The sequence below is a fragment of the Phoca vitulina genome, unplaced genomic scaffold (assembly GCF_004348235.1).
Source record: "Phoca vitulina isolate PV1807 unplaced genomic scaffold, GSC_HSeal_1.0 scaffold2, whole genome shotgun sequence".
NCBI lineage: Eukaryota > Metazoa > Chordata > Mammalia > Carnivora > Phocidae > Phoca > Phoca vitulina.
Window position 1 is genome coordinate 81,718,311 of NW_022589705.1, and position 20,938 is coordinate 81,739,248.

At 55.3% G+C, this 20,938-nt stretch overlaps 3 protein-coding genes across 4 annotated transcripts in view; all 3 read right to left on the reverse strand.

Annotated features, from left to right (window-relative positions):
- CATSPER4 (cation channel sperm associated 4) overlaps positions 1 to 1,998 on the reverse strand; it is a 12,020-nt gene extending 10,022 nt beyond the window's left edge. The window contains exons 1-3 of the mRNA XM_032390750.1: positions 1,930 to 1,998; positions 1,752 to 1,826; positions 1,129 to 1,272 (exon numbers count right to left, since the gene is read on the reverse strand). Coding sequence (XP_032246641.1) covers positions 1,129 to 1,272; positions 1,752 to 1,826; positions 1,930 to 1,998 — 288 coding nt within the window. The remainder of the gene's footprint in view (positions 1 to 1,128; positions 1,273 to 1,751; positions 1,827 to 1,929) is intronic.
- An 874-nt stretch (positions 1,999 to 2,872) lies between these two features.
- Positions 2,873 to 12,589, reverse strand: CNKSR1 (connector enhancer of kinase suppressor of Ras 1). The gene is made up of 21 exons (XM_032390774.1): positions 12,519 to 12,589; positions 10,262 to 10,419; positions 9,977 to 10,158; positions 9,285 to 9,369; positions 8,924 to 8,965; positions 8,742 to 8,846; positions 8,136 to 8,195; positions 7,955 to 8,023; positions 7,521 to 7,622; positions 7,369 to 7,439; positions 7,216 to 7,289; positions 6,961 to 7,067; positions 6,853 to 6,883; positions 6,122 to 6,294; positions 4,971 to 5,044; positions 4,741 to 4,812; positions 4,401 to 4,474; positions 4,183 to 4,244; positions 4,001 to 4,100; positions 3,736 to 3,917; positions 2,873 to 3,478 (listed from the first exon to the last, which is right to left on the reverse strand). Exons 1-21 carry the CDS (start codon positions 12,568 to 12,570, stop codon positions 3,209 to 3,211), a joined length of 2,145 nt encoding a protein of 714 aa, XP_032246665.1. The 5' UTR covers positions 12,571 to 12,589; the 3' UTR covers positions 2,873 to 3,208.
- Positions 10,353 to 20,082, reverse strand: ZNF593 (zinc finger protein 593). 2 transcript variants are annotated; one of them, XM_032390764.1, is made up of 4 exons: positions 19,793 to 20,082; positions 19,441 to 19,503; positions 19,159 to 19,346; positions 10,353 to 10,419 (listed from the first exon to the last, which is right to left on the reverse strand). In XM_032390764.1, exons 1-3 carry the CDS (start codon positions 19,990 to 19,992, stop codon positions 19,205 to 19,207), a joined length of 405 nt encoding a protein of 134 aa, XP_032246655.1. In that variant the 5' UTR covers positions 19,993 to 20,082; the 3' UTR covers positions 10,353 to 10,419; positions 19,159 to 19,204. The 2 variants fall into 2 exon arrangements, with proteins under 2 accessions (XP_032246655.1, XP_032246648.1); XM_032390757.1 differs by lacking the exon at positions 10,353 to 10,419 and having other exon boundaries at positions 19,047 to 19,346.
- Between the last annotated feature and the right edge of the window lie 856 nt (positions 20,083 to 20,938).

Sequence of the window (20,938 nt, forward strand, 5' to 3'; positions counted from 1 at the left end):
CTAGAAAGAAAGAAAGAAAGAAAGAAAGAAAGAAAGAAAGAAAGAAAGGAAGAAAGAAAGAAAGGAAGGAAGAAAGAAAGAAAGAAAAGAAAAAGAAAAGCAGTCAGGAAGGCCCATGGATTTGACTCCTAGAGAGCTTTAGATGCTTGGGACCTCTTTTACCCATGGCCCTTGCCCAGGTCCAAGCCCCATCATCTTTCACTGAACATCACAACACAGTCTGCCTGGTCCATCTTTTCCCATTCCCAACACCCTCCCTTCTGTGGTCCACCTTGTGGGAGCGAGTGTAAGTTTTCTAAAACACGTATCTTGTCATGTTACTTCCATGCTTTAAACCATTCCCTGGCTTTCCAATGACATAGGACAGAGGCCATCCTCCTTAAGATAACTTAAAGACCCTCCACCAGCTAGCTGCTGACCACCTCTCTGAAATCATCAGCCACTGCACTGGACATTTTTAAAATACCAATTTCAAATAGCACAGTTCATGTATGAAGTACACTCCTTGTAGGAAATTAAAACATCAAGAATAAGAACAAAATCATACTGGACTTCAGGATGGACATACAGAACTTGCTCACAAGCTGTTTCTTTTACCCCCAAACACTCTTTCCCACCTCTCTCTGCCTGGCTGACTCCCACTTACTCTTTATTCCCACCTGAAGCATTCTTTTCCCCAGGAAGCTTTCCCTGACCATACAGATTAGGTAGGTTTGATGCCCACTTTGAGCTACCACGCACTCCGTGACACTCAGGCATCCGTAAGGACATGCTTGTGTCTGCTGTGATCATACCTAGGACCCTGGCACTGAGCGATCTTCTCATAGTGACTATTGATTAAAATGGGATACCCTCCCCCACCAGGCACCCATTTGTCTGCCTCCGCTCACATCATTTTTCTCCTGCCCTCTCTCTCTACAAATCCAATGCCTTCCCCAAATCTGGGCCCCCTCCACCATGAAGTCTTCCTTGATGTCTAGTTTCCTTGAAGGTGAGAGCTGACAGGCACCTGAAGAACATTCAATGCAATCGTCATGAGCAAATGAGGAGCCTGAGGCCCAGAGAGAAAAGTGCCTTGTCCAGGCACCCGTTAGATCAGCGGGGGCAGAGGTTGGGCTGGAGTCCCACCTGGCCAAGGAAGGAGTTGGTGCGCAGAGCAATGGTGATGGCATTGACCACCAGCAGCAAGGCCAGAAGCAGCCGGAAGGCCGGGTGTCGAAGCAGCTGCTTGACATACATGCGAGTGATGAACTCCTGGATGTCCCAGGCATCCTGGGAGAGGGCGGAGGAACTTCCTTCAGGCAGGTGTCACCGTGGGAGGCCTCTGCCTGGACGTCGGTCCTCAGTGAATGGGGGCCCCTAGGGGAGGGCCACTCTAGGGGGAGAAGTTGCCTGAGAGGGGTCTTGAAATGGGGGCATCCATGTAGGGGTCACTACCTAAATGGCCACTGAAAGGGGGTGACTGCTGGGGAATCTTTGCGAGAGTCATTGCAAGGGAGACCCTTAGGGGCTCTGCTGGCGAGCGACTGTCATTATATAGGGGTTCCCGTGGGGAGCACCGCCAGGCGGGTACTAACATGCCATGAGAGGTCACCGCAGGGGTCACTGCTGGGGAGGGTCCTCAGAGGGGACGTTCGGGAACTAGAAGGGACAGAGTTATTATGGTGGCCTCTGGCCCACGGGAGCAGCTGCAGAAGGGTGACTGTGGGGTGGGGGGTCACTGCAGGCTGCCGCCCCAGCCCCCTCCTTACCTTGGTGCTCATGATGTCTCGGCGGTTGATGAGCACTTGCTCCTCCGACCAGGAGTAGGGCTCGTGAACAGCCCTCTGCGAGGGTGAGCAGGGGGCCCGTCAGTGCAGCCATGGGCCCCCGCGCCCCGCCCCTCCCTGGCATGCCCAGCTTGGGTGCACCGAGGCAGGGGCCACCTACCATGACATTCAAAGGTTTAATACTGGTGTTGGTCCACTGCTGCCACCAGCTGTTTTGATTACCTGGCATAGCTCTCAGTCTCCTCCCACCCGTCAAAGAAACTTCATTCCGAGTGGTCTTGCTCCCCCTCGTGGTGATATCATAGAGGACTCTGTGACCACCAGCTGTCTGCATTCCACCAGGGAATTCTGCTACCACTGTCTCCCCTCGGTACCCCACGGAGGAAGCCAGGGACGCTCAGGGGCTGGGCTGGGGTTAGAGGTCAGAGGCCGATGGGAGCAGGTCAGGTCTCTTGTGCAGCCTGGATGGAGACACAGGGACATGTCCCTACTCTGGGTCCCGGAGCTGGAGGTGAGACTGGGAGGAGAGAAGAGAGGTGCTTGGCCCGGAGGCCCTCCTCCCAGCCAAGCTCAGCCTGTACCCCACCCCACCGGCTACACCGTCCACGACCCCAGCCCCCAGGGCTGCCCAGCCTGTCCTTCCATGCAAGGTGTGCTTCTCCATCTGGAGTGAAAGGCTGGTCTCTGTTTGTCTTTGTGCCCCCCTGGGGATGGGGCAGGAGAGCACCCCCTGGTCTCCGAAGGGCTGGGAAGAGATGGGCATACTTGGAAGCGCTCACTAGCCATGGATCAGCAACCCAGCATCCCGACAGGCATAGACTTCAGCTATAGGGCCCGGGCCACTGGTCTGCACACTTGGTGGACAAGTTACCAAGACTATCTAGTTACCAAGTTAGTTGCCAACCACTAGTTACCAAGACTAACTAGTTACCAAGACTAGTTACATTCATGTCCGTCTTATACTTTCCATCCTTGTCCCCTCCAGGAGCAGATTTCTGGTTCTAATACAGAAGTCAGAGGCACATGTAGATTCATTTTAGATAAACTGATTTTATTTTGTTGAAAGTGTCTGTGTAAAATGAACACCTATACAAGACTGGTTTGGGGAAGGGAGAAGGGCCAGAGATGGAGGGGGGACAGGTTTGTGCCCCCACAGGTGGGAAGATGAAGTGGAAGGGAATTCCTTTCAGCCCAGCTTGCCATTCCGTCATTGGCGAGAGAGGATGGCACAGAGCTCACTTCACTTTACCCCACTCGGGGAGGGAGGAGCAGAAATGGTGGACGCGTAGGCAAAGGGGGGTATCTGGGGTGACACATGGACTAGCACTACTTCCAGCCTTGAAGAGAACCCGGGGATGCTCTGTCCTAGACATGTCAGAGGCTTGGGGGCTGAGGTGGTCCTCAAGGCCAGAGGTCAGGAGCCAGGGTACTGACCAGGGTCAGAGGTCAGGAGGTCGGAGGTTGCTCTCTGGGGTCAGGGGGCAGAGACAGGACTGCTCCTCAGGGTCAGAGGGCAGGGGGTGGGAAGATTGTTCTCTGGAGTCAGAGCTCAGGACTTGGGAGTGGCCCTCAGCCTGCACCACTCCCCAGCCTCCCAGGCCTTCTGAGTAGAGCTCTTGGTTCCGTTCCTTCCACTGTTGGAACTTCTCTCCTGTCAGCTCGGGGTCACCTAGCACTTCCTCCAAGGCCTGCAGCTCCTGCAGCTTTGCCTGTGAAGAGAGTGGTGGCCAAGGCACCACGATCACCCAGGGAGAGGGGCAGAGCCCAAGTGCAGAGCTCACTCTGGAGTCCAGGGCTTAGAACCCAGCACCTGGCCGGGTCTAGCCCTGATCCTCACATTGGGAGGCTGGCTCTGAGAACCTAGAACTTGGCCCAGTCCACAGCTAAGCCCAGAGCTCAGGGCCAGGAACCAGAAGCGAAAGCCCAGAGCCCCGTCCTTCACCGCGCCCGGTGCCCTCCCGCTGACCTTGAGTGTGCTCTGTAACGCACGCACGCGGTGCGCTCGCTCGTTGAGCTGGGGGTCTCGGTTGCGCCGCATGAAAGAGCTCCGCCACTGTTCATGAGTGAGGGGCTGCGGCTGGCCCAGGAGGGACACGCCACCCTGCCTCAGCCCCTGCACCATTCCTTCCAGCGCCCCTTCACTGTTGTCTGTGGGAGGGGGAAGCAGATGAGGATGTGCCCATCCCAGGTCCCCCCACCCTCCATCTCAGCTCTGAACCCCAGCAGAACACCTGCTGGTGGGCCAAAGGAAGTCCGTGGGCTGCCCTGCGTGGGGGTGGCTGCGGGTGACGTGTCTCCATGGAGTGGACTCCAAACTTGGGCTGGGCTGGGCTGTGGGCAGGGTGGAAGGAGAGGTGGGTATCATTCTGAGCCCTGTAGCCTGTTATCCGCTCCCCACCAGTCTCCTACTCACCGAGGCTGAGCGGGACCCAGCCTCATCGTCAGGGTCTTCTGCTTCTGTCTCACTGTAGCAGTCTGCGGGGGGGAAGGAGCAGATGGGGAGCCCACTAAGCCTCACAGGGTTTTGGGAGGCCCGGGAGCAGGATAGGGCATTGGAGCTCCCAGCCCCCATTCCCAGAAAGACAGAGGCTCAGCTGAGACCTGGTGGGAACACCCCTGTGAGACACCCACCTTCCTCTCGGGGCAGGGAGGCCCGCCCTGGAGACTGGTACTTGGAAATGCAGGTAATGAGATGGCGCACCCACCTGTGGAGGGGCAAATGGGTCTTGCAGTTTTCACCTACTGTATGCCAGGGGATTTTCACCTGTATCATCTTCTAACTTAATCCTCAGAGCACCTCTGAGAGGTAGGAACTCTTATTAACCCATTTTATAGATGATGAAACAGAGGCTTGGAGAAGTGAATGCCTTGACCAGCCACTATCAGAGAGCTGAGATCAGAATCCAGGTTCCTGAGCCAGGCTTGCAAGCACTCACGTGGGAGCTGGGGGGTCAGAGGGGGTGGCACTCACATGCTCAGATCCTCCAGGGTATCAGCAGCGAAAATGAAGGGTTTGTACATGTCATGGGTGAGCTGGAACACACTGCCAGGGAGCAGGGGCGCCTCACTCAGCCTGGCTGTGCCCATCCAGAGCCCGTGAGGCTGCCCTGGGAATCCAGCTACCTGCTGCCCCCCACCCCCCACTTCTTCTCTCTCCCTTTCTCGCCCCACTCCCCGGTGTGTCACACTCCAGGACTTAACTATTTTTTCTTCTGATCCTGTCCACTTTCCAGACTGTAGTTGGAAACATTGATGAGGCCCTCAGCCTTCTCATCCTGGGGAGAAACACAGTGTGAGGGTCAGCTTGCAGCCCCACTACCCTGGAGGCCCAGTCAGGCCCCTGGGGGCAGAGGGGAGAGAGTGGCTCCTGGGCTCTCCAACCACAAATCTCCCAGTGCCGGGCACCTGGGGGGCTCAGTAGGTGAAGCGACTGCCTTCCGCTCAGGTCATGATCCTGGAGTCCCAGGATCGAGTCCCGCATAGGGCCCCCTGCTCAGCGGGGAGTCTGAGTCTCCCTCTGACCCTCCCCCCTCTCATGCTCTCTCTCTCTCATTCTCTCTCAAATAAATAAACAAAATCTTAAAAAACAAAAACAACCTCCCCCCCGAAATCTCCCAGTGCCTAGAGCTCAGGGCAGGAATCTGGGGTGGGGGCAGGGGGTGTGACCAAGGGGAGCCTCTGAGCCAGGAAAGGGGAGCCAAAGCTATCCAGGAAAACAGCCACAAAAGAGAAGACTGCTTATGCATTTGTTCTGTTTTAGAGACACAGGAAGCTGCTCCAAACCCCTGAGCTTTGCAAAGGCTCTTCTCCCTTCCTGGTTTTTTTCTCCTTTCCATCTGACTAGCCCCCAGGCACTGATTTCTCAGGGGGCCTTCTCGACTCTTCAGGCTGGACTGTCCACGTCCGCCGGGCTCCTACCCATCCCTGGGCTTTTCCTTCATCCTAGCGTGCGTTCCCCAAGCTGTCCTTGAGTGCGCACGCATCCTCCCCGCTACCAGCCCGGAGTAGCAGGACTGTCCCAGTCTGCCCTATGTCCCTAGTACGCAGTCCAGAGCTGGGGGGACAGCAGGCACCTGAATGCTCACTGAACCAATAGGCAGGATAGACGGAGTCACAGAAGAGGAAGGGGAGGTGGGCAGAGCAAACGTGACTCTCCACGCTGCCCGGGACGCCTTTCTCAGCCTGCTTTCACGCACATCTCCGTTCGTTTCTCTCCAAAGAGTGATCTCGTTTTCCAGATAGGGCTGGGGTGGGGGTGGGGCTGTGACCACAGATGGGGGTGCTGGCAGAATAAGGACAAGAACCGGGGCTCTGAACCCCCTGCGGCCCTGTGCGTGTGGCGGGGGGCTCACCCGGGGCTGGCGGTACCAGTAGAGCGTGTGTCTCTTGAGCACAAACCAGCAGCGGCGCCAGCGCGGGCCCATGAAGCCACCGGGCGCCTTGCGCAGCAGGAGCCAGCCGTCGCAGTCCGGCTGGCCCAGCTCCCGGCACGACACCCGCCGGCGACTCAGCCGCGTCGCCACGCCTGCGGGAGCACAGCACGGCCCGGGGGGGTTAGGGGCTGGCGAGGCGTCCTGGACCCCCAAACCTGCTCCCGGCCCCCCCCCCCCCGCCCCGCCAGCATTCCCAGCTGATCTTTCTGAACCCGTTCTCTGTGCTTGAAATGTTACAGGTGTCTCCCTGAGGCAGCGCTGCTCTTCCGCTTTCGAGACGAGGAAATGGAAGATCAGAGGAGCCCAAAGTCACAGAGCTGGTGAGAGGCCCAGGCTGGAAGCACAGGCTGTGTGTGAGATGGGAGCGGTGGTCTTGCCAAACACTGTAAAGACTTCGAAAAGGGCGCCTGGGTGGCTCAGCTGGTTGGGCGATGCCTTCCGCTCAGGTCGTGATCCTGGAGTCCCGGGATCGAGTCCCGCATCGGGCTCCCCGCTCGGTGGGGAGTCTGCTTCTCCCTCTGACCCTCTCCCCTCTCATGCTCTCTCTCACTCTCTCTCTCAAATAGATAAATAAAATCTTAAAAAAAAAAAAAAAAGACTTCGAAGAGCTCGTATCAGGGACCCCCCAGCCAGTCAAGTGCATCTCTTACCTTTTGATTTATTCCGACCAGAAACAGGACTCTGAAAAGGCCATAAGCGGTTAGAGAAGGGTCTGGGTCCAGAGCCACACAGCCCTCCTTGCTGAGCCCTCACCTTACCTTGTCAGGCTGTTCTGGGCCTTCCTGAGCCTCCGCTACCCCTGCGGGCAGTGTGGCTGGGGGCGCAGGGAGAATGGGCCGGGACTCAAGGTCAAGCGAGGTGGAGTCTGTCAGGAGGGAGGACAGAGAGGAGGGTCCATGAGCCCAGCCCCAGGCTGGGCAGTAAGGTGAGGATGTCAGAGTCGGGGGGTCAGAGCCAGGCATCCCACATGCCTTGCCCGGGGCATCTGCCACCTGGTGAGACTTTGAAACTACCTGTCCAGGTAGGGCTGGGTGCAGGACTTGGGTTTGAAGTCAGGTCAAAGGCAAAGACGTCTTCGGGTGAGGCCCTGGGGAGAGCAAGAGGAGATGGAGATGAGTGAGCCCGTGGCACCCCCGCCCAGACCCACCTGCGGCAGAGCCTGTTACCTGGGAGACAGTGCGGTGAAAGCCAGCGAGGGGCTCGTCAGCTGTGGGGAGCCCGGGACTGGAGGAGGGGTCTGGGGAACAACCAGAAATGGTGATGGAGCTGATGACAGGGGTCTGAAAGCGGGACGGGGGCAGGGCTGGGGGGCAGGTACCTGTGGAGGGGTCTTTGGCACGGGGACCTTCTTCAGCACTAAGCTGACGCCAGCTGGCTCCCGCAGCAGCTCCCTCACCACATTCTTATGGGGCCAGCCCACCTGGACAGGGCAGGGGGCAGGGGGCAGGGCAGGGACCCTGGGCTGATGCAGCTGCCCAGGGGGCTCCGGGGTAAGCCAACAGCCCTCACCCTCGCCCTCAGCCTCCTGCCACTCCTCCTCCAGGAGGCCTCCACCAGCCCCTTCACCTTGGCTCTGCCAAGGCCACTGTGACCTGTGAGAGCTGGCTCATCTCACGGACAGCAGCTCCCACAAGCCTGGTCTCCACAAGGCTCTCCCCAAGGGCCCCTCCCCACCCACCAACCTTTGGTTTTACTCAGTAGCCCCTTCACCTCCCCTCCCCCCGACCCCGTGTCCCTCTCCTCCCCACTCACCACCACCTGCTCATTGACCTGGACAATCTCGTCTCCAGGCAGGATCTGCAGCCAGGAGTCGGCAGGGACCTGGTATGGGGGGGGGGCTGCTCATAGGGTTCGCTCTCCAGGGGCCTGAAGCAGGCTCAGCTGGAGGGTAGGGCCTCGGGGCGGGCAGCTGAGAAGGGCGTGGGATTCCCACCTGGGTGCCCACACGGGACACGAAGTGCAGGCAGTTACTGGTGGTGTGGACTTCCAGGCCCTGCCGAAGGAGAGGCTGCGGTCACTGAGAGTCCTCGGCGGGCGGAACTGGGGGGAGAGCTGGCCCAGGTAGGCACTGGCCGACTTGCTGTGTGACTTCGGGCCTGCCACTCCTCTCAGGGTCCCTGCCTCCTCCTCCAGTAAGGGCCGGAGGGAGGCTGGGCTTGCTGACTAATGAGGTCGGAGATTCTCAGCAGCCCTCCTAAAGGGATCAGCGGGGCTGGGGCAGGACAGGGGCAGGCCAGGGGCAGGGCTGGGGGCTCTGGTGCTCTCAACTAGTCAAAGATTAAAGCAAGAAAGTCCGCGTCCTTTCCCCAGTCCCCTAACCTGCCGCGTCTGTGTCCCAGGGCTGGAATGTGTCACCTGAGACCACACCAAGCCCCTCAGGACTGGAGAAGGTGCTTAAGGACGTAAGACCCCAGGAAAGTCCTCTGGGCCTTTAACAGCTGCACAGAGGAGGCCCCCAGCCATAAGAGCACAGGATTCTGTGTGGTCCTAGAACCACACTTCAGGGCCCAGACAAGGCTGCCAAGAGGTCAGAGCTCACCAAAGGATGGTCCAGCTGCACGCGTTCCAGCACAGCCCTCTGCTCCAGCAGCTCCTGGGGGCTGCAGCTCAGGATGTGGTGGCAGATCCCGGCCACGTGGCTGCACTGCGGGAGGGGCACAGGAAGCTGAGCCTGAGCCCCAACACCACCCCAACTCCCCACTCAACCAAACCCACACTCACAATCCCCAGCACTCTGCTCTCCTTCTCAGCCGCCGGACTGTCCTAGAAGTAGAGGGCCAACAACAGGGCCTCAGAGCTTTGGCTCCAAGGTCTTGTCCTCCTGATGCCAAGCCCCAGAAATCACCATACGTGCCCTCCCCCGCTCTGCCCTTCCCCCAGAGTCCAACTTCCTGAGACGCCCCTGCCAGCTAGAAGACCCGACACCCCCATCGCCCCTACCCCGTGGCCAGGCCTCCTTTCTTCCTGCCCCTGCCTCTTCCCAATCCCCACACTGATCCTGTGCTGATTCACAGGTTATAAAAAGCTCTAGCCTGACTTGGTCTCTACGGCCTGGGCCAAGCCTGGTCCTTGGTTCTCCTACCTCCTGCAAGGCCTGGCCCAGCTCCCCGCACAACTCCCCAATCTTCTGGCAGGCTGAGAAGTCATTTAAGTGGGAGAAGAGATACCTGGCAGGGGGAAGGATGGTAGGGGAAGTGGTTAGGGGGCTGTGATGACCAGTCAGGTCACGGAACCACTCAGAGCCAACTACTCATCTGCCACATGGGGGGAGAGAATATCTGCTCTGACGGGTTTCACTTGGGGTAGAGGAGATGACTGATACATCGACAGAGCTTAGCACAGGACTTATCTGTCAAGCGCCTAAGACGTGCCAGGCCCCGCTCTAGGCACTGGGGGAGACAGACCTTACACACACGATTACGTCAGTAATGAGATAACTCAGCTGCTGTGAAACGTAGGGAGCTCTGAGAACCTGCAACAGGGAAGGCTTCCCAGAGGAGGTGGCATTTGAGCTGGGACCTGGGGGACAAGCAGCAGCGGTTGAAGGGAGTGGAGAAGCCCTCTGTGCAGTGTTAGGACGGTTATGATTACAAGCTGGGGGTGGGGGGGGACCCAGGCGCCCCGGTACCCCGCACAGACCAAATAACCTCTTTGCCCGGCTCCACAACATCTGAACGACAGCCGAGCTCTGTTCTTCTCTCCCAGGCCCCGAAGGAGGCCAAGGATGAGAAGGGTCCCCTCACCAGTTGGGGTCTTAGGAGGAGCCCAAGGTACCTATTGAGCCAGAAGAGGAGGGTCCGGGCCTCATGGGCCAGCTCCACAGCTGCACTGAGGACATCAGCAGGGGGCTCGGCACAGCCTTCCAGGTGGCCTTGGACTAAGTTCTGGAAAGCATAGGTCCCCTCGAGCAACCCCTCGGTCAGGCTCTGAAGGTTCTCTGTCTGTAGCCCAGAGCTCTGTGCCAGAAAAAAGGCAGGTTATTCCCTGGCAGTGGCCAGCCCCCCACCCGCAACCCCCAGGGGGTGGCAGCTGCAGCCGGTGTGGCCACCATTCACTCACCAGGGCCCGGAGCTGTTCTACCCCTTCCAGGATGAGCTCCTGGTGGCCCAGAGGCCACACGGTCAGAGCCTCAAGGCTTCGGGGACAGAGCTGGAGCAGGTACTTGCCAGACAGCTCCCAGTCCTCAAAGCAATAGTCCTGCAGGGAGTCATCGAGGCCTGGAGGGAGAACAGGGGTGGCGTGGCCTTTCAGGCCACTTCTTCACGCCCACAAAGCCCTTTTCCCTCCCACCTGTTCCTAACCACAATCCTGGGACCCAGGCTGTGTTCTGCCCATTTCACAGATGAGACTACTGAGCAAGTAACTTAATTGCTCTGTGCCTCAGTTTCCTCACCTGTGAAATGGCAATAATAAAAGCACCTACTTTCTGCTCATGTAGGTATTAAATGACAGGATGCATGTCAAGCGCTTGACCCATTCCCTGGTTCATGGTAGACAGTAACAGCCGCCAGACTCTTTACCCTGATCTACAAGGCCCTGTAAGATCAGGCCGCCACCTGCCTCTCCAGTCTCATCCCCTGGCACAGCCCCTCAAACTCAATACTTTAGATCCAGAGCACTAACTCCCTGTAGCTCCTGGAATGCTCTTTTGTCTCAGCGTCTTCGTATGTGCTATTTCTTCTGCCTGGATTGTTCTAGCTCCTTCACTGCCCCCGCTTTTAATCTAACTCCCCTCAGGAAGCCTTCCATAACTCCCCAGGGTAGGTCAGGGGCTGTCTTGCTCCCACTGCCCCTCAAGCTCTGGGCCATAAATAACTGTTCATCTCGAACTCTAGCCCATACCTGGCACAGGATAGATAAGGCAGACTAAAAATAGGAATAATATCTATCGAAAGCTTTTTGTGTGCTAGGCAAAATTTTAAGGGCTTTCTACATATTAACACATTTAGTGCTCACTGAATGTAGAAGATAATGACTATTGTTATCTCCATTTTATAGGTGGGAAAATTGATACAGAAATTAAGAAGCTTGCTCACTCTTTGAAGGAATTCCTTCCATTCCAAGTCAGGCTCCGTCACTGAGGAATGTGAGTGTCATTAATAGCTCCCCTTCATTCCCCATGTGACATTAAGAACACTGGGCTGCTGGGGCGCCTGGGTGGCTCAGTTGGTTAAGCAACTGCCTTCGGCTCAGGTCATGATTCTGGAGTCCTGGGATCGAGTCCCACATCGGGCTCCCTGCTCAGCGGGGGGTCTGCTTCTCCCTCTGACCCTTCCCCTCTCATGCTCTCTGTCTCCCATTCTCTCTCTCAGATAAATAAATAAAATCTTTAAAAAAAAAAAAAAAAAGAACACTGGGCTGGGAGTCCCTGGACTCCATGGCTACAGCCTCCGAGCAGCTCCTTTGCCATGGACAGTGACCCTGCTGTGCTGCCTTCCTCCCCAGTCTCCTACACTGGGCCACACAGGCCAGGCACCTGCCAGGATTGTTTCATTTTGTCTACCTCATGAGGTCATTGCTGACTTTCTCATCTTATGGACAGAGAAACTGAGACCTCTGGTCGCAGAGCTGGTGAGTGGAGGGGCAGGGCCTGGAACTCAGCCTGGGAGTCTGACTCCAGCCCTGAATCTCTGCTTTTCAAGGGCTGGTGGCCCTGAGCCCTGGGCCTGCCAGCAGCGTCCTCCGTTCCCCTTCACTCCCTTGGGAGCTTCCCCCACCCGGAAGGCTGTCGGGACTCCCCTCCCCTCTCCCAGCTGCAGTCTGGGCCGTTTCCCACCCATCGGGGCTCACTGACGGGCCAGCACGGCCTCCCCCGAGGCCCCGTGGGGCTGTGCCAACCCCTCCGGTCTGACCGGGCCTTCCTTTTCTCTCTCTGGGAACCTCAAGGTGGGGAGAAGGGAAAAGACAGGAGGACCGGCCCTATTCCAAAGCCCAAGCAAATCACTTCCCGGCTCAGTCCGTCAGTTTCCGCTTCTGAAAAATGGGTTTAATACCAGCCCACTGAGCCCTGGGGCGGAGGGAAGCTAAAGACAGTGGGCGAGGGCGCGCGGGGGCCGCCCCGCTGTGTTCCTGACCCAACCACCGCCTCCCCGCCGCCACCCTGGCAGCCCCTGGCGATGCTGGGGCGATGGGAGACCCCCTCAAGTTCTCGGGCCCCCCGGGGTCATCCCGCCGATCCTTCTGCCTAGCACAGTACCAGGTACCCGGCAGAAGCTCTGTAAATTACTTGACCCACCAACTGACAGACTGGCTCGTCCTTCTTCCTTTCCCTCTCCCGGTCGCAGCGCCCCTCAAGCCCGACTCTGCCCAGGCCCACCTCTCAGCCAAGCTGCCACCTTCCCGGGGGTCCAGCTCGCTACCGGCTCCATGGCCGAGACCGCCCGCCGGGAGCCGCTCCCGCCGGGTCCCGCCCGCGCAGGAATTTCCGCTCCCGGAGTCCCGCCTGGGGAGGGACCGGGGCTGGGCGCTGGGCGGAGCCACCGGCATACCTGGGCCCAGCTTGGACGGCCAGGTGAGGCGCTGCCCCGCCATTGGCCCGCCGCCTGTCCGCCTCCCGCCCCGCCCTTCAGGCGTCCTTGGGCTCCTGGGCGTCCCGACCCGAGGCCGTGCCGCTGGTGTGCGACCCAGGCGGCTTGGGAGCGGGCCGGGATCCCGCCCCAAAGTGCACTCTGACCTTTAGGCTCCAAGAAAGAAAAGGAAGGAAGGAAAGAAAGGAAGGGAGGAAGGAAAGGAAGGAAAGGAAGGGAAGGAAGGAAGGAAGGGAAGGAAGGAAGGAAGGGTCAGAAGGGTGAGCAAGAAGCGCAGCAGCAAAGCACAGAGGTGAGGGAGTCAGAGCCCTGGCTGCAAATGTCCGTTCTGCAGTTTGTTGGCTCCCTGACCCTACCCACCCAACCCACCCAACGTCAGTTTGTCTGCAAAATGGGCTGCTGTGCATAGTACCTGTGTTAATAGCTCTAAAACTTTTCGGAATAGGGGTTTTTAGTTCCCCCCTTTTTTGGCACACAGACCCTTCTGGCAGTCTGGTGAAAGCTATGGACCCTTTCTCAGAATAGTGCTTTTTGGAAGCATTAAAAAAAAAAAATGCTGAAGGTTACAAGGAAGAGAATTATAACTAAAATATATTTAAAACACAAATTTACGGGCTGCCTGGGTGGCTCAGTTGGTTAAGTGTCTGCCTTCAGCTCGGGTCATGATCCCAGGGTCCTAGAATCCAGTCCCACATCAGGCTCCTTGCTCAGTGGGGAGCCTGCTTCTCCCTCTGCTACTCCCCCTGCTTGTGCTCTCCCTCTCTCTCTCTGGCAAATAAATAAAATCTTTAAAAAAAACAATAACAACATACAAATTTATGATTGGGGTGCCTGGCTGGCACAGTATAGTGTGCAACTCTTGATCTTGGGGTTGTGAGTTGGAGCCCCACGTTTGCTGGGTGTAGAGATTACTTAAAAAAAAAAAATCTTAAAAAAAAACCCCAAAACACCACAAGCCTCAGCAATCAGACAACAAAAGAAATAAAAGGCATACGAATCGGCAAAGAAGTCAAACTCTCACTCTTTGCAGATGATATGATACTTTATGTGGAAAACCCAAAAGACTCCACCCCAAAACTGCTAGAACTCATACAGGAATTCACTAAAGTGGAAGGATATAAAATCAATGCACAGAAATCAGTTGCATTTCTATACACCAACAACAAGACAGAAGAAAGAGAAATTAAGGAGTCGATCCCATTTACAATTACACCAAAAAACTGTAAGATACCTAGCAATAAATCTAACCAAAGAGGCAAAGGATCTGTTCTCAGAAAACTATAGAATACTCATGAAAGAAATTGAGGAAAACACAAAGAAATGGAAAATATGTTCCATGCTCATGGATTAGAAGAACAAATATTGTGAAAATGTCTATGCTACCTAGAGCAATCTACACATTCAATGCAATCCCTATCAAAATATCATCAACTTTTTCACAGAAATGGAACAAATAATTCTAAAATTTGTATGGAACCAGAAAAGACCCTGAATAGCCAGAGGAATGTTGAAAAAGAAAACCAAAGCTGGTGGCATCACAATTCCAGACTTCAAGCTCTATTACAAAGCTGTAATCATCAAGACAGTTTGGTACTGGCACAAAAACAGACACATAGATCAATGGAACAGAATAGAGAGCCCAGAAATGGGCTCTCACCTCTATGGTCAACTAATCTTTGACAAAGCAGGAAAGAATATCCAATGGAAAAAAGACAGTCTCTTCAACAAATGGTGTTGGGAAAATTAGACAGCCACATGCAGAAGAATGAAACTGGACCATTTCCTTACACCATACACAAAAATAGACTCAAAATGGATGAAAGACCTAAATGTGAGACAGGAATCCATCAAAATCCTAGATGAGAACACAAGCAGCAACCTCTGTGACCTCGGCCGCAGCAACTTCTTGCTGGACACATCACCAGAGGCAAGGGAAGCAAGGGCAAAAATGAACTACTGGGACTTCATTAAGATAAAAAGCTTTTGCACAGGAAAGGAAACAGTCAACAAAACCAAAAGACAACTGACAGAATGGGAGAAGATATTTGCAAATGACATATCAGATAAAGGGCTAGCATCCAAAATCTATAAAGAACTTATCAAACTCAACACCCAACGAACAAATAAGTCAATCAAGAAATGGGCAGAAGACATGAACAGGCATTTCTGTAAAGAAGACATCCAAATGGCCAACAGACACATGAAGAAGTGCTCCACATCACTCGGCATTAGGGAAATACAAATCAAAACTTCAATGAGATACCACCTCACACCAGTCAGAATGGCTCAAAGTAACAAGTCAGGAAACGACAGATGTTGGCGAGGATGCGGAGAAAGGGGAACCCTTCTACACTGTTGGTGGGAATGCAAGCTGGAGCAGCCACTCTGGAAAACAGTATGGAGGTTCCTCAAAAAGTTTGAAATAGAGCTACCCTATGACCCAGCAATTGCACTGCTAGGTATTTACCCCAAAGATACAAATGTAGTAATCTGAAGGGGCACCTGCACCCCCAATGTTTATAGCAACAATGTCCACAATAGCCAAACTATGGGAAGAGCCCAGATGTCCGACAGATAAATGGATAAAGAAGATGATAAAGAAGACACACACAGGAATATTATGCAGCCATGAAAAAATGAAATCTTGCCATTTGCAACCAGGTAGATGGAACTAAAGTGTATTATGCTAAGTGAAATGAGTCAATCAGAGAAAGACAATTATCATATGATCTCACTGATAATGTGGAATTTGAGAAACAAGGCAGAAGATCATAGGGAAGAGGAAAAAATGAAACAAGACGAAAACAGAGAGGGAGATAAACCATAACAGACTCTTAATCGCAGGAAACAAACTGAGGGTTGCTGGAGTGGAGGGGGGGTGGGAGGAATGGGGTGACTGGGTGATGGACATTGGGGAGGGTATGTTTTGCGGGGAGCAGTGTATTGTGGAAGACTGATGAATCACAAACCTGTACCCCTGAAACAAAGAATACATTATATGTTAATAATAAAAAACCCCACAAATTTATGATATAGTAATGTGTTTATTAGCATTAAATAAGACTGTCAGGTTAAATTTTCCTTTTCTAACGATATCACGTGTTGTTGTTCAACTAGAAGAACGCTAAACTGTGGGGTGGTCTTTGACTCACCTCTTTGCACATATTTATCAGTTAACAACTAAACATAGGGAATGCAGGAGCGTAATGGAGAAGCCTGGGTCACCAGCGTGAGAACAGGTAGATACACCATTTGGTCACTGATCCTCTACTAGGCCTAGAGGTGCCCAATTAATGGCAGCTACGTAGCAGCAGTGTCTGAAAGAGTGTGATTTAATAGTGGATTAATAACTATGATGATTTTGAAATAGTCATGAGCATATATAATATTGAGATAGTTGAATAACTCTACCTTGATATAAAAATATCTGTGATTTCAATACGTGGCAAAGCCACAGATGCTCCTGATATGTCGATCCATATAGAAGGAAATGGTCAATTTGTTCCCATCCAAGTTTACGGGGCCCCTAAATTCTGAATCCCAGTTAAGAGCCTTTCTCTTAGAACAAGTCTGAAACATATTGTTTGTAGCTGTCAGCATCGTCACCATCATCATCCCAGGCCAGGGGACTCCCAGGACTTCAGAATCAGACAGAATCAGTTCCACTTGCTGTGTGACTGAGCCTAACCTCAATACCTCTCTGAACCTGTTTCTTCCTGTCTAAACAGGGACACCTAGACCTTAGCGCTGTGAAGATTTCCTTGAAGTACTTTGAAATCTGTCCCATGGGATAGATCTGAGTTATTATTGCTTTAATTTTGTGGAAAGGGGCCTGGCCCTCTGACTGTGTCACTTTGGGATTCCTACCAGTGCCCCAATACCCAGCCTTCCAAGCCTGTCATGATCTTGCCCTCAAATCCAAATTCCGCACTTGGCCTATGGATGGCTCAATATAGCGTGTGTGTTTCAGTTGTCATCATTTAATCATTTCACATACAAATCCAGTTCTCTGGAACTTGGCCAGCTCTACTGACCCCTCCCCACCTTCACATGTGGCATCAAACATGAATGCACATTGTTGGCTGCTTCTTTCAAGGTCCCCGCAGGTCCCTGCAGGCCTTGCTCCCTCAGTGGTGACCCAGTAGGCTCCAAATATGCAACACGGCCCTCACCTCTCTGGTCTCCTCCTTTGCCTCATGCTTCCTCACACCCTGCGCGGCACGTGTCCCTTCATCACTCCTCCGTGCTGCGTCCCCCTTTCACATTTTTGCCTCTTCCTTCAACAGCCTCCCTGTGGCACTCTGGGGAAGCCCAATAAACACAGACCTGTCTCCACCATCCTGATTTCATCAAACACCTACCCTGAGCCAGTCAGCCCCTGCCCTCCCTGAACACGCAATCCTGTAGGGGAGAAACAGACAGGAACTCACCACTTGTACTCATGTGCTCCCCTAAAGGACTGGGGGCCTCACATCCACAACCTTGCCTTTATTTTGTGCCCCCAGCACCTGGCAGGGCTAGGCAAGTAAGGGTAGAGTAAATGGTAGCTTCTATTTTAAAGGTAGTTTTATGAGTTTATAATAAAAGTTATTTCTGCACATTTGTTGTAAAACATTCAAAGGTTAACAGTAGGTCATTATATCTCTATTCCATTCCCAAGTGGGAACCACTGTAAAATTTCCATTCTCTACGTAGGCAGATACTCCACATGCTATTCTGAAAATGTGCTTTTTTTTTTTATTTTTCATTTTATGAGACAGTCAATGCCAAATGAAATAATATACAGTCACTACTTAGAATGCTGCCTGACACAGTTGGTGACTGTTTCTTAGCATGCCATGGACAGCTTTCTTAATCAGTATATACTAATCTCCTTTTACTATTGTCCCCAAACCAAGAATAGGAAAGTCCCTGCAGGAACTTCATCTTGGGGAAAGAAGTGGTATGTGCTTTTCCCCAAGGTAGGGGCCGTTGATCCAACAGAAACCAAGTGAAAAGGCTTACCAATGTTTGGGGGGGGGGGGTTTAACAAGGCACCCTGCCCCTCCCTTGCTGAGGACTCACTGGTGATATCCAACCATCTGAGGGGTAGGGACAGAGCCAGGACCAGGGCTGGGGAGACCCTCCTAGTACCTGGTCCAGGTCTAAGACTCCCGAGTGCTGCCAGGCAGGGCCTCTCCTGCCTACCCAGCCTGGCCTCCCTGGTGAGTGGGGGAGGTGCTGCTCAGGCCTGATGCTGATCTCTCTTGACAGCTGCTCCTAAGGCTGGCAGGACGGGCCGGCGGGGGAAGGGACCAGATTTAAAGGTCCAGCTGCCCCGCCCCCTGCCAGACCTGGGAGGGCAGACGCTGGTGAGCATCCTCTGAGGCATGGCTCTCATGTATATGAGAGATCAGAAACCTCTGTGCCCTGATTCCCGCTCCTGGGTATCATGAACACCACTAGCCCTCATTCCTGCTTCCCACCCCACAGGCCGCCAGGGAGACTGCCCCACCATGAGATTCCGACGCCTGACCCCTGGCTACTTCCGGGTACTACAGGTAAGTACCTCTCACCGATGGCTTCTGCCACCGGCCCCCTACTTTTCCGCAGCATTGCTGGGCTGACCCCCCAGCAGCCAGGCTGTCACGTTTCCTGCCGCCTGAGCCGCCAGGGCCCAGATGGGCAGTGAAGCGAGAGGGATCGGGGTGGAATCTCCCTGAGGCGGCAACAGCATCCATATCGCCTTCACCCAGCTGTACCTTCTCAGCTCCTTCCCACCCTCTACCTTCCTGGAAGTCTCAACTGACCCCTCAGATGGACCCTCTGTGTACCTCCAGATGCAGATAGCTGGGGAGCTGAAAGCAGAGCCCCGGAGCCCACTGGCTGGGGTTGTGGCTACACTGCTGGCCGTCCTTGGATTGGGAGGCTCCTGCTATGCTGTCTGGAAGATGGTGGGGCAGCGGCGGCCGCCACAGGCCTGAGGATAAAGTAGGCGGCCTCTCACCTGGGTCCTGGGGAGGTGACTCAGCGGGGGCTGCAATCTCGGGAGGCCATTTCTTTTCTGAGGGCCAGTCCCTGCTCTCACTGGGGAGCAGGAGAGTATAAATCTGATCCTCCCTCTCCCCTTCACTGAGGGGGCTCCATCTGGGGGCTCCATCTGGGGGCTCCAGCTCAGATGCCAGGACCCCCGAGGGAAGGCAAGGCTCTAGGTTCCAAAGCTAGACCAAGTGGGGAATAGACACCCTAGGCCCTGTAAACAAGAGTAGCAGAAAAACCCCACAAGGCAGGAGCTGGGGGGGGGGGGGGGGCCTGGAGGTTAGAGAGTCAGAGGCAAGTCTTCTCTATCCAGTTCCTTTATTGGGGGTGAGGGCACCCAGAAGAGGCCATCCACTCCCCCCACCCAGGGCCAAAAGAGGTTGGCACAGTCTCTCCCAGCCTAGCCCTTGCCTCACTGTCCATGGGCAGCTCCCCTGCCTTGCATCCTCAGGTCATGTCAGGGAGTTGTGTCCATCTCAGGGACCTCAGTGGATACTTCTGTGGGCACTGCCAGTCGCTGGGGGGTCACATAAGAGCCCATTCCCGCTGCCCTTTCGGCCTCTTCCTGACTGTAGGGCTCCACGCTCAGCTGCTTTAGCCTGGGAGAAAGAAGAGTGAGAGTTGGGAGCCGACCAGATGCAAGCCCTGTCTGCCCAGCACTCGTCCATCAATCTTCTCCTTACTCCTTCATACCTTTTCTTGTGGTCTTTGGATCGGAAGTGGGTCTTCAGGGTGGCGGAATCGATGAAGTATCTCCTGTAGGGATGGGAGGTGGGTAATAAGAGTGAGGTGATGCCTGTCAGGTACGCCTATCTCCCTGAACCTAGCTCTTCCTGACGCCCGGCAGCGGGACTGAAGGGATGGGCGGCCAGCCTACCCACGGGTCCCACGAGAAGAGACCCCGCGCATCCCGGTCCCCGGACCTCACGCCCCAGATCAGAAACCTCAGTGCCCTGATTCCCGCTCCTGGGTATCCCGCTCCTGGGGAGGAGAAGGGTAGGCGCCTACCCTTCTCCTCCCCAGGCCAGGCCCGGCTGGGACTCACGTGCAGGCCAGACAGCGATGCAGGCCGCCCCCGGGCAGGTCGGGGTCGGGCGCAGAGGCCGGGTCTGGCCGAGACCGTGCGGGAACCTGGGGCCGCAGCTCGCGGTGAATCTCATCCAGGTCCGGCCGCCGCCGCTTCGCCTTCATCTGGCGGGCCAGGGAGCGGGCTCGGTGCGCACCCGTCCGGCGGGAGCGACCCATGGCCGGTGACAGCGGGGCCAGGAGGCCCAGAGTCGGGTCGGACGCACACGTGTGGGAGCTTCCGGATTGTTGGCTGACGTCACGTGACGCCCGGGGGCCGAGCCGGCTCCTCCAGACCGCCTCAGTCTTGAGCGCCCCCAGGCGGCCGTTAACGTCAGTGACGGAGCGCCGGGCGGGGCCCCGAGGGGCGTTATCGGCCGGGGGCGAGGCTATTGCTGCGGAGCACTGGGTGGTGCGTGCCCCCGGGGGATTCCGGCCACTGCCCTCCCGTCCTGCTTGGCCCAGCCTGTCTCTGCGCCATCCCCGGGCACCAGCACCCCTTGCTTGTTCCCTGATCTTAGACTCCGCTGTTAGTGGGGAGAGGGAAAATGCTTTGAGCATCTCTGGGAGGCACTGAAAAATGTCTGTCATGTGAATAAATGGATTAATGAGTAAGAGTAAGTTTGCGATCCCGGCCCCCACAAGGATTCGTGAGATACCTCCAGTTCCTGACAAAGCCCTCACCACTTCTCACCGTTTCCCACTTAATTCCCTTGGATCTCCAGGCTTCATCCACCCCCAGTCAAATCCGTGAGCAAGGAGTGTTCCTCCTCAGGGAGCACAGTACTCAGGCGTCCCCTCAGACTGAACGGGGGATCAGCTCCTCTCACAAGAAGAGAAAGTGCTCATAGAAGGACCTCTCATCTTTGCCCCCTTTCTCTGAGCCCTGGACTCCCAGGCATGGGCTGGCAGCAAAGGCAGAGATACAGCCTAGGGTTTGTGTGCGCAGAGTGGGGAGAGGGCCAGGCAGCTTTTCCCCATTCATCAGGTCTGGGTGCCTTCCTGGCTGACCAGAGGAGCTCAGCAATAATTCAGGGACTCCAGCTCTTTGGAACCTGTTGCCAGGAAACAGGGAGACGTGCACGTGCATCCCTGGGGAAAGGAATCAATTTCCAGCCCAGACAAA